The 12,900-nt window shown below is 37.4% G+C and overlaps 1 protein-coding gene across 4 annotated transcripts in view; it reads left to right on the top strand.

Annotated features, from left to right (window-relative positions):
• The window catches only part of akt3a (v-akt murine thymoma viral oncogene homolog 3a), a 484,690-nt gene that overhangs the window by 435,489 nt on the left and 36,301 nt on the right, over positions 1-12,900 (top strand). For all 4 annotated transcript variants that reach the window (XM_072264837.1, XM_072264839.1, XM_072264838.1 and 1 more), the window contains one exon: positions 7,033-7,247. In XM_072264837.1, the coding sequence (XP_072120938.1) occupies positions 7,033-7,247 (215 nt within the window). The remainder of the gene's footprint in view (positions 1-7,032; positions 7,248-12,900) is intronic.

Here is a 12,900-nt window from a genome sequence, read left to right on the forward strand (position 1 = left end):
TACACAAGAAGGTGCAGTTTTATGATGCTTGGAATTAGGTACAGAGGAGATATCAGGGGTAAGTTTCTTTTTTTAAAACAGAGGGTGGTGAGTGCATGGTATGGGCTGGTGGTGGAGTTGGATACGAGGGCCTTTTAAGGTGCTCCTGGGTAGGTACATGGAGCTTGGAAAAATGGAGGTCTGTGTGTAACCCTAGGTAATTTCTGAAATAAGTACATGTTCAGCACAGCATTGTGGACCGAAGGGCCTGTATTGTGCTGTAAGTTTCCCATGTTACTATTTTCCAGCAATATTTCAGGTTTTATCAATTTTCATTTAGTTTTTTTTTCTGTAATGGATGTAGCTATCAGATCAAATACTAAGACTGCTGCTTAACAAAAGTTATGAATATTTATTTAGAGTCACATTGGTAGTTTGAGATGTTGACTGGCTTTATGGTGCTCCACAGATTACATCCAATTTCAAATATTTTAAAATCTGAAATGTTGGTCCTTTACAACACTTGATATTATGATCAATATGAATGAACATTTAGTCAAGTCTGATGATTGATAAATTACCATTCATGCTTCAAAATATGTTACTTATGTTAGTTGTATGTTAGTTATGTCTGTGATTGACAAGCTAATAGAGTGAGCCATCTCATAAAAGTAGAACATAGATTTTAGAAAGTTCTTTTATTTTTCACACTGTATTGTTTCATCCGGTACTTTGAAACAATCTGCACTACTTTAGATTTCACATATTAAGGTGAAACCTTGTTAATAGGCTGGAAACAGAAACAAACCTCTTAATACGCTTAAATAGCCTGCAAACTTCACAGCTGATGAAATACTTTTGAATAAGTGTTCTCCCGTCAATGTAGTATGGTGTGCTTCAGAATTGCACTATTGTGCCATTCTAATTTCGGACAGTGAGAAAGTTACCACTTTAATGATGCCTCTTGTAGAATATTCATCATGTTACCACATTAGGTGAAGGCCTCATTTCCGACTGAATGCAAGATGTAACTTTGTGGCATGCTGGACTCCTTGCATTCCATGTTATATTTGGCTGCAGTTATTGGATTCACCTCTGACTACTGTAGTTATAAATGTTTTTATCATAGACCACATTGGTCTACTATTGTGCAATAAGAATCTCAGATTAGAAAACATCATGGCAAGTATCATAATTTTGTATTGTCATGCCCTTCTATTAAACTTCAGTTGCTGCTATTGTGACACCTAATTCCATCTTTTTCACAATATAACAGCATTGTAAATGTTTTTACTGTAACTGGAAAATTATTTTCATATTTTATGTGAACCAAATTGGGTGAAATGTCATTTCAGTCCCAAGTTTTATCTACAGTGAGATGATGTTACATGAATGTTTCATTGGCTAATTTGCATAACAAGAGCTCTCTTTGTGTCGTGCTATTATCTAACCAGATATTGAGAGAAAATGTACACTGAGTAGTAGGAAATGATGCTTACGGGAACTATGTCTAAAGTGAAGCATATAGAACTACGGACTGTGACATACACCTCTGTCTTTTTCCCGATATGTTTTCGATGGTGTTTTTTTTTTAGTAGCCAAAGGAGAATAAAGAAACGTACAGTATAAGCCTTCATTCACATCATTGTGTGTTTAATAATTGGTAACAATAATAAAATGTAAGGAGCCATGCAAGTTTCAAAGATAATATGCAGCAATATCTACATGCATGTCTGGCATTTACGCACTAGATGTAACAAAATGATGAATGTTCTGCAAGATGAATGAATTATCCTACAACAGAACCTGAAGTGCAACCTGTGACCTTTACCGTATAAATGTGCATTGTATGTTTATGATATTGAAGATAATGGTGTGGAACAGTTGATTACTCAAAATAGGAGTCCTTATTTACAAAAAGGTAAAATTTAAACAATTCATCTTTTATTGATATAATGCAGCACGATAGAATAAAATAATGATTGGAGAGAGACATTAAAATAAATATATTTGCAATGTTTTGTGCAAGATGTTGATGTTAAACTGATTAAAAATGGTCATTTCTGAAGTACTGAGCCATCTTGACAGGGGGGCAGGGGTTCCCATCCTTTTTTATGCCATGGACCTCTACCATTTACTGAATGGTCTGTGGACTCCATGTTAGGAACCCCTATTCTCGTGTAACATTCCAATATAAGGTGTTGTGTGGACTCAACCTACACTTCAATAGAGCTAAATTTTCTGTGTTTTTGTTCACTGAAAACATTTACATATGTACTTCAATATTAAGTGACAAAATTGTTAAAGTATTTTTACTGTAAATGATCATTTTCAGATATTGTGTAGAGCTAATTATTTTTTTCTGAAACGCACAGACAAATTAAACAGTTTTGTACTCAGTTATCTAATGATTATCCAGGTTCCTCTATTTTGTTTGTAAGAAGTTTGTTTGTTTCTTTCTTTCTTTTGCCTTATGGTTGCTTCCTTTTTATTCATGTGCATCAATGCTAAGTTTTGTTCTTTAAGTAGCTTATATCTGTTTAAGCCTTTTTTGAGTTTAGGTGTGAGTTCAGGGAGGGAGTTTGTTAACAGTCTGGTTCATCTTTTATATTATGATGATGTTGGAAGTAAGGGAGGAGATAGTTGGGGACCTGACAAAGACTTTAGTTAGTTACAAGCAAGGCAGTAGAAAATCAGACAATAGCTAATATTGTTTGTTTAAAAAGGGCAGCAGGGATAAGCCTGGTAACTATAGATTTGTGTTTATGGTGGGGAAATTTTTGGAGAAAATCCTGAGGGATATAGGATGTATGTGTATTTGGAAAAACAGGGAATTGATTGGGAATAGTTAGGATGGCTTTGTGTTGGGGAGATTTTGACTTAAACTGTTTTTTTTAAATAATAGGAAAATTATGAAAGCACAGTAGGTATTCAAACATAGAGCAGTCAGGCACAGGAATCCATATTGCTCCATTCCTTTGTTTTCATTTGCCTATTTATGACATTACCTACTGTATATGGACTTTTGTAAGGCATGCTAAGCTGCTCCAGAAGGTTAAGGCATATGGATATCCAAGGCAAGCTGGCTTCTTGAATCCAAAATTGACTTTGTGATAAGAGGCAGAGGTGGTGGAAGAAGGAGGTTTACATGATGTCTGTCACTAGTAATATGAGTCTGTACTTATTGTTTGTGATACACATTAACTTGGATGTATATCTAGGAAGTATGATAAGCAAGTTTCTAGGTGACACAAAAACTACTGGTGTTGTGAATAGTGAGGAAAGTAGTTTCAAGTTGCTGTGCAAGTCAGGTGGAAAAGTGGGGTGGTTCATTGGCAGATGAAATTTCATCTGAACAAGTGTGATGTGATGACTTTGAGAAGGCAGGTAAGCGTAGGACTTGTACAGTAACTGGTAGGACACTTAAGGAATGTTGATGAACAGAGTGACCTTGCAGTTCAAGTCTACATTTCCCTCAAAGTTGCAACACAGATACATAGGATGGTGAAGCAGACATACTGTGTTCTTAGCTTCATAGACTGGGGCAAAATGTTTACAAGTTGAAAGGTTGGGTTAAACTTTTAGAAAATAGTAGAGAAACCACGGCTCTAATCACTATCACTACAGGGAAGATGTGATTGCACTCTCCAATTTGGAGAAGATCACCAGAACATTGCCTTAATTGGAGGACTATAGTTGTAGGGTTAGTTTGGATAAGCTAGGTTTGCTTTCTATAGAGCAAAGGAGGTTGATTAGTAACCTGACTGAGGTATCTAACATTATAGGAAGCATAATTAGGTTAGATGGTAGTTTTCCCCATGGTAAGAAAAGACAGGAAGGTATAGTTTTAATGCGAGAGGAATGAGTTTTAAAGAAGATTTGAAGGAAATGTTTTGTTTTAGAAGAGTGGTCTGGAGCATGCTGGCAAAAGAGGAAATGACTTAATGATGATTAAGTGGTATTTAGACAGACATTTGAATAGACAATGTATTGAATGATGTGGATAGAAGTACAGTACAGCGCAGGAACATGCCCATGATATTGGTGCCAGACTGAATTTCTGGTGCTTGCACATGTTACTTTTTCCTCCATTGCCTGCATATTCATGTACCTACCTTTAAAACTCTTTGCACCCCTATCATATCTGTTTCCACTGGAATCCCTGACAGCCTGTTCCAGGCACCTGTATATATATTTTTTAAATGCCCCATTATTTCCTTAAATTTCTCCCCTTACCTTAAATGTATGTCTGTAATATTTGACATTTCTATCCTGGGGAAAAAGATTTGACTGTCCCTATTCCATTTAAGCCACTTATAATTTTATAAACTTCATAAACACATGTCCCGATGGAAGGTCAGCCCGAAACATCAACCTTTTCTCTTTTCCCTAGATGCTGCCTGCCCTGCTGAGTTCCTCCAGCATTTTGTGTGTGTTGCTTGAACATCATATACATTTTATTGAATGACATATTGCAGAATTCCCCTTCCTTAACATAAATTTAATTATTGCCTAGGAATGAGCTGGACTGAGAAGAGCAGCTAGTAATTGTGTATTAACATTGAGGCTGTTTTACTTGTAACTGCAAATGATTGGAATTCAACCAAAAGCCTGTTTACTGTGTATTGTACTGTATATTTCCATGGAAGCAGTAGATTGTCAGGTGGAAAGAAAAAAAAATCTCCTGAAAGGCCAACCATTATCAAGTAATTTTATTTTATCTGTTGCTACATATTTGTATATCATCTTTCAATTGGATTCTTCTGTATATTGTTTTAAGTGATAAAAAAGGGTTATTTCACTGACTGATGCTCTGGAGACATTTGCTATTAAAACAATTGTAAATTCTATTTGTAGAGTAACTGGTAAAACCATAGTTTTTGATCAGAATTCCTAGCATAGCCCAGATGTTGCTGGAGTGATAATATAAGATGGATTTTATTAATCTCTCTTTGCTATGTACTCAATTAGCTGTGCATTATAAGTGGAGAAATTTTTTATACTAAAAGGTTGAAAGTTCAGGGTATAATTGATATAATGATTTTTTTTAAAGAAAAGTAGAGACAATATATATTCTTATACATACTTCTAAATGTGTAGTAAGGTCATGGACATTTAGTTATTTTTCTTAAAGGATGGTACCAAGAGGGTTGTGGAAAAGAGACTAAAAATAATACCTGTACCAAATTTGTGTACAGAATTTATTCACACCAGCTTGTACAGAGAAGTTAAATTGTGTATATGTCAAATGTTTCCTGAAAGTGAGATATCATTTGGAGTGCTGTTTTTGTGCAGGAGTGACAAAAATGTGGCAAAACTATTAAAATGAAATTATTTTAAAATAAAGTATCAAATCGCAAACTATCTGCCAACCAACATTAATTGTCTAGACATGTTGCTGGCGAAGTGACTACTAGCAACTCTGTTCTGCTAATTTTCATTGTTCCTGTGATATCTCTCACTCTGCCTCTAAAATCCTGCTTTATCAGTCTTTATTTTGGCACAATCTAGTCTTCCTTCATTTTCTTGGAGTACATGCAGAATCGGGTGGTGTGGTGGTGATGATAGGTTTCTACCAAAGGGGGTGTAAGGTGCTCCTTCCCACGGCTAGCGTGCAGGTCAACTTTGGGCAAGAAGACTTGCCCAATCAGGGTCATGTGAAGTCATGGGAGCAAGTTATGGCTGGTCGTATAGTAGCTGGTACATATCACAAACCCTGGTTAAGCAACCACTGATGGCAGGCAGAGAATGGATAATGGCTAGGGTCACCCATCTAGTAAAGACACTTCATGGTCATTGAAAGACCATGATCACCTACATCATACAACCCAGCACATAACGAAAGAATGACATGCAAAATGTTTTGACTAAGAACAGCAGTTTAAATGTACTTTTCACAAAGATATGTATAAGGAAATTTTAATTAGAAGTATCATAGAAACATAGAAAATCTACAGCACAATACAGGCTCTTCGGCCCACAATGCTGCCAAACATGTACTTACTTTAAAAATTACCTAGGGTTACCCATAGCCCTCTATATTTCTAAGCTTCATGTACCTGTCCAGGAGTTTCTTTAAAAAAAACCCTATTGTATCTGCCTCCACCACCGTTGCAGGTGAGAGTTGTTGGGTGCATGAGCAAGGAGAGTGAGATCTGTTGGAAAAGTTTTTATTAAGATTTTAAGATAAGACCATAAGACATGGGAGCAGAAGTAAGCCATTTGGCTCATCAAGTCTGCTTTACTATTTCATCATGGCTGATCCATTTTTCCCCCTCAGCCCCTGTCCCCCTCTCCCCCTATCCCTTAATGCCCCGACAAACCTATCAACCTCTGCCTTAAGTATACATAAAGATGGTCTCCACAGCTGCCTGTGGCAACAAATTCCACAGACTCACCACTCTCTGGCTAAAGAAATTCCTCCTCATCTCTGTTCTAAAAGGACACGCCTCTATTAAATCCTGGAATCATTTTCTTGAACCTCCTATGAGCCCTCTCCAGTTTCAGCACATCCCTTCTAAGATATGGGGACCAAAACTGCTCACAATGCTCCAAGTGAGGCCTCACCAGTGCTTTATAAAGCCTCAACGTTACATCCTTGCTTTTATATTGTCCTCTTGAAATGAGGGTGTCATACAACGCGGCACCTAACAAATGACTGACTCGCAGATTGTTTTACCTAAGAACAACCATTTAAATGTACTTTTTAAAGAAATATGTATAAGGAAATTCTAATTTGAAATATAAGGTGAGAAAGTTGTTGGGTGTTTGCTGAGCTCATGAACAAGGAGTGTGAGAACTGTTGGAAAAGTTTTTAATTAAGATTTTCTGATAGATATGTGTATATGTTTCTCTGTGTATATGTAGAACTTAAAAATAAGGGCTGAAGTTTCATTTTCTTGTGAAACACTTTGCATTATATGAATACCTATGTCAACATTTTATGATTTTGACTTTAACTCAAATTTGCCTAAATGATTGATACTTTGACTAAATTTAACCTTAGAATTATAGTCCGTGACAAACTTGTCCTTTATTTATGTGCCTTGCTAGGTGTTAGAAGACAATGATTATGGCCGTGCTGTTGACTGGTGGGGTCTCGGTGTTGTTATGTATGAAATGATGTGTGGCCGACTACCCTTTTACAATCAGGACCATGAGAAGCTTTTTGAATTGATCCTAATGGAGGACATTAAGTTTCCCAGAACCTTATCGTCTGATGCAAAATCATTGTTGTCAGGATTGCTTATAAAAGATCCAAATAAAAGGTAAATATGACACTTCAAAAGCATGTTCATATGTTTATACTACATGATAGTTTGTTTCCAGATTGTTAGCTATACTGTTTCTTGGATAATCTTTGGAACAAGATCATTGCCAGATTGACAGAATATACCATTTAAACAATTACAGTATAGGTTCAAAAAAGTATGTGAACCTCTGGGTTAATGCCTTCTACAAAAGCTATTTGCAATCAGGTGTTCCAATCAATGAAATGAGATGAAATTGGAGATGTGGGTTGCAGAAGTCCCCTGCCATATATAAAAAAAAGACACAGGTTACTGGTGGATCCTGCACTTCTCAAGAAAGGTATGTTAATATGCATCATGCCTGGATCAAACAACTTTCAGAAGACCTTAGAAGAATTGTAGAGATGCATGAATCTGGAAAAGGTTACAAAAGCATTTCTAACCAGAGTATTCATCAGTCAACAGAAAGAGAAATTGTCTACAAATAGAAGAAATTCAGTGCTGTTGCTACTCTCCCTAGGAGTGGGTGTCCTGCAATGATCACACCAAGAGCATACGTGCAATGCTGAAGGAGGTGGAAAAAAAACCCAAGAGTAACAGCAAAAGACCTGCAGAAATCTCTAAAATTTGCTAAATTCTCTGTTCTTGTGTCCAATATGAGAAAAACACTGAACAAGAGTGGTGTTCATAGAAGGACACCACAGAAGAAACCACTGCTCTCCAAAAACAAAACAAAAAAAATTGCTGCATATCTCAAGTTTGCAAAAGCCCACCTGAATGTTCTACAGCACTTCTGGGACAGTGTTCTGTGGACAGATGAGAGAAAAATTGAACTTTCTGGGAGAAATGCATACCACTATGTTTGGAGGAAATAGAGCACTGCACACCAACACCAAAACCTCATCCCAACTGTGAAGCAAGGTTGTAAGCAGCATCATGGAAGGGCCTAGACAGCTTGCAATCGTTGAGGGAACAATGAATTCAAAATTGTATCAAGACATTTTACAGGAGAATGTCAGGGAAGCGGTCTGTCACTTGAAGCTCAATAGAAGTTGGATGCTGCAACAGACAACGATTTGAAACATAAGAGAATGTTTTAAAAAGAAGAAAATTTGTGCTTTGGAATGGCCAAGTTAAAGTCCAGACCTTAACCCAATTGAGATGCTGTGGCATGACCTAAAGTGGTCTGTTCATGCTTGGTTTCCCAAGATTATTAATGAACTGAAACAGTTTTGTATGGAGGAATGATCTAAAGTTCCTCCTCACCATTGTTCAAGTCTGATCAGCAGCTACAGGAAGCGTTTGTTGGTGGTTATTGCTCCTGAAAGAGGATCTACTAGTTATTAAATACAAGGGTTCACATACTTTTTCCAGCCTGGACTGTGAATGATTCAACAATGTGTTGAATAAAGACATGAAAAGTGGAATTGTTTGTGTGTTATTAGTTGAGGGAGATGGTGTTTGTCTATTATTGTGACTAAAGGAAGATCAGACCACATTTTAAAAGTAATTAATGCAGAAAACCAGGTAATTGCAAAAGATTCAAAAACTTTTTCTTGCAACTGTATGTGCCTTAGACTTTTGCACAGTACCGTATAGCTCAATATTTCAATTCCAGACCCTGCATCAGGATAGTCAATTTGCACCCTTTGTCTCTAAATTCATTCATAGTGGTAGAGCACATAAAGCTCCAGGAATCATTGCTTTTAACTTTTGCAGTGTAAGGCACCTGGGCATGATGTGCGTCCTGAAGTTAATGATGGAAAAGTAACTCTTTCTCTTGCTTTGATCAGATTTGCAGTAGCATTGTGCTCAACAGTATACAGACGTGGAAAATATAATTTAAACAGATACAGTTAGTAAGACAGAACAACCTACTTGCATATTAGTTTATTTATAGTCTCTGTAATCAGTGCTTTGATTTTTTTAAAATCTAAACTCTGTTGGGAATGAAGAGAATCAGATTTTATAAGACCATAAGATATAGAAGTAGAATTAGGCCATTTGGCCCATTGAACCTTACTGAATAACGGCTGGTAAGATGGAAAATAGTTGGCAATAGCTGAAACTAAAACTCATAATATTTAGCTAAAAATGGATGGGTGTGTTTCAAATAAATTTCTCTGAAAGGTCTAAATAATTTTACTGTAAATTTAAAATTAATAACCAACCAGCAGACTGTACACTACTTTGCAAATAGTGTTAAGCATGATTGCCAATCTACCATTGCTCAAGTATTCCACATGAATATCTTGATAAATGTAATTGTGAATGGTGAGGTCATTTTGAGCTGAGTACATGATGTTCATGTTCAAGATCCAGAAACGTAATGTTTTGATTTTCATGTGCAGTTACTTTACATCAACGTTATTGTATGAGGTCCCAACTTTGCAATCTGCGGAAGACAATACTTCATATTAATGTGTTTTAAAAAGATTTAAAGTGTTTTATAAAACTTGGCATGTCCTTTAATGCTCGTGTTTATTCTGTTAGTGATTCTTTTCCTTTGAATCCTTAAATGAAATGTTAAATTGTGCAGTTGGTCAAAAATCCATAAAACTGACACAGCTTTCTATTAGAGGTTATAGCTGAGAAGCAAGTATATTTTAAGAAAGCTTCGCATCTGTCATGAAATGTGATGCCTATGCAAACCGGCATGCTGGTTTTAATATTATTGCATGTCGTGTGTCTTTGCATGTGGTTAGTTAGTTGATGTGCTATTTTATTAAGGTAGGAATATGTTTCCATAAAATGAACAATGCCATTCTATTGCAATAGTGTTATCTATTCCGAAAAAAAAATCACACACATAGCAACGAGTTCAAGTGAGTCTGTCAGAGATGCATTTAAATTTAGAGATCATTGGCTCCATCCATTCAAGTTGGTGCTGAAAACAAAAACAAAAGTGAAGAAGGAAATTTTCTTTAACCCATGTTGAGCTTGATTTGCTGACAGCATTAAGGCTCATCTGTCTGGATGTACCAACCAAGTAATATGTGGTAGATTACTTAGTATAAGCTTACATCTTAGCATAACAGTTAATGTTCTCACCCTACCATTAAGTGTAATTGGAAACTTAATTATGTCTTGAGATGGACTGATCATCAGTGTGCATATTTACTTTCCCATTTTCCAGCATAATGGGATTTCATCTGATTACTCTTATGATACATACTACTTTACTATGTATGAAGTGTGTTTTGCTATGCTCTTCAGATTTTCAGCTGCCCTGCTTAGTAGTTATTTCTCATTTAATAATTAAAGTTTGACAGATTTAATTGTGTTAATACTTGCATCAACAAAACAAAAAAAAAATGCAATAATGAAAGCACTTAGTTGTTTGCGGCTTTATGTTTAGATTAGACAAGCATAATACATGTTGTTTTGAAACACTATTATGTTAAGATATTACATACATTTGCAAAGTACAGTACAGTTACAGATGCTGCACTATAGCAGTATAGAATTGTATAGCACTAAAATAAGCCCTTCAGCCCAATTTGTTCTTGTTGACCAAAATGCTTTCCTGAACTGCATGTACTTCAATTATCTTTTAATCATTGTAATCAGATGTACCACAGCTATCTTTTAATCATTGTAAACATATCTGCCTCTGTCATTGGCAGCTATTCCCATTTATCCACCACCCTCTGAGTGGGAAAACTGACTTCTCAGGTTCCATTTAAATCTATCCCTTCTCATCTTACACCTATACACTCTAGCTTTAGATTCCCTGACTCTGGGGTAAGAGGACTATGACTCTCCATCTTATCTTTGCCCCTCATGATTTTATAAACATTTTTGTGGTTCTGGGCAAAGTAGTTCTAGCCTATCCGGTCTTTCCAGATCAAGTAGTGGGTATAGCTTTTAGATGAGAAGGGGGAAAGCTTAAAAGAGATCTATGAATGCTCTGGAATGCACTGCTATGGGAAGTGGTGTAAACAGATATGATAGTTACATTCAACGGGTATTTAAACTTGAGCAGGCAAAATATAGGTCTACAGATTGTGTGCCAGCACATGGGATTTGTTTAGACTGCCTTATGCTAGGCTCATGTGGTGAGCTAATGGGTCTGTTCCTGTGCTGTACTATTCTGTATTCGTGGAGCAGGTTGTGCCTCACAAGCCGGATTGAATTCACTGAGACACAAGTGACAAAGCAGATTGATGAAAGCAGAGCAATGGATGTGCAATATGGATTTTACTAGGTAATTTGATGAGGTTCCCATGATAGGCTCATTCAGAAATGTGGCATTTGATCCAGGGAAACCTGTGTGGATTCAGAATTAACTTGCCCGCAGAAGGTGGTAGTAACTGGAGCGTGTTCTGTCCAGAACTGGGGACTAGTGGTGTTCCACAGATATCTGTTCTGGGACCCTCTTCTCTTTGTAATTTTTATAAATAACTTGGATGAGGAAATGGAAGGCTGGGTTAGTAAGTTTGCAGACGACATGGAGGTTGGTGGTGAAGAGGATAACGTAGAAAGTATTCTCAACAGTATGGAGAAACAGAGGCTCACGGGCTTTTGTGAGATTATGGCGAGGTCAGTATCTGTTGTGTTTCTTCTTCTTTGTTCCTCGTCTGTTAGCGCATAGAGCAGTGAGAATCGTTTCAGGGGCTGTCTTGCATTCTTTATATGAGATGTGGGAATCCTAGACCTCAAGCCTCCTAAATAACCACATCTGCACCAGGTGTAACGAGCTGCGGCTTGATGACCTTTGGCACTTATGGGATACTGAGGAGATGATAGGAGCTACAGGAGGTAGTCATCCGCTAGGTTGCAAGAGTTGGGTGATTGTCAGGAGAGGGAGGAGAAATGGGCAGCCAGTATAGAGAAACTTGTGTCTGTTCCCTTCAATAATAAGAATACTTTGGGGGGAGTGGGGAGTGGAACTGCAGCGACTGCGTTTCTGGCACTGTGGCTCAGAAGGAAGGGGGGAGTGGAGAAGAGGACTGTAGTAGTGACAGGAGGTTCTTTAGTTAGAGGAGTAGACACAAGATTCTGTGGATGTGTTTTGTTGCCTCCCAGGTGCCACTGTCATAGATGACTTGGATTGGTTCTACTGCATTCTAAAGAGGGAGAGTAAACAGCCAGAAGTCTTGCTACACCAATGACGTGGGTGGGGAAAAGGGATTTAGGCCTGAAAAGAGAATTTGGAGAGCGAGGTAGAATGCTGAAAAGCAGAACCTCTAGGCTAGCATATCTCTGGATTGCTGCCTGTGCCGTGTACCAGTGAGGGCAAGAATAAGATGATTTGGCAGATGAATCTGTGGCTGAGAAACTGGTGCAGGGGTCAAGATTTCAGATTTCTGGATCATTGAGATCTCTTCTGGGGAAGGTACAGCCTGTACAAAATGGATGGGTTATATCTGAACCTGAGGGGGACCAATATCCTGGGTTGGTTTACTTGAGCTGTTCAGGATGGTTTAAACTAATTTGGCAGGGGAATATGAACTGAGTGATAGGGCTGTTGGTTTACAAGCAGGGGCAGTGTGTAGTGAGACCATCAGGAAGGACAAGCAGATGATAGGGCTAAATTACAGTCAGTGGGATGAGCTGCAGTGTAAAAGTTCAAAGTAAATATTATTATCAAAGTACATATATGTCACCACATATAACCCTGAGATTCATTTTCATTCTATAGATTAGTAACTATAGCAAGATCAATGAA

Source organism: Mobula birostris, chromosome 8, assembly GCF_030028105.1.
Source record: "Mobula birostris isolate sMobBir1 chromosome 8, sMobBir1.hap1, whole genome shotgun sequence".
NCBI classification, from domain to species: domain Eukaryota; kingdom Metazoa; phylum Chordata; class Chondrichthyes; order Myliobatiformes; family Myliobatidae; genus Mobula; species Mobula birostris.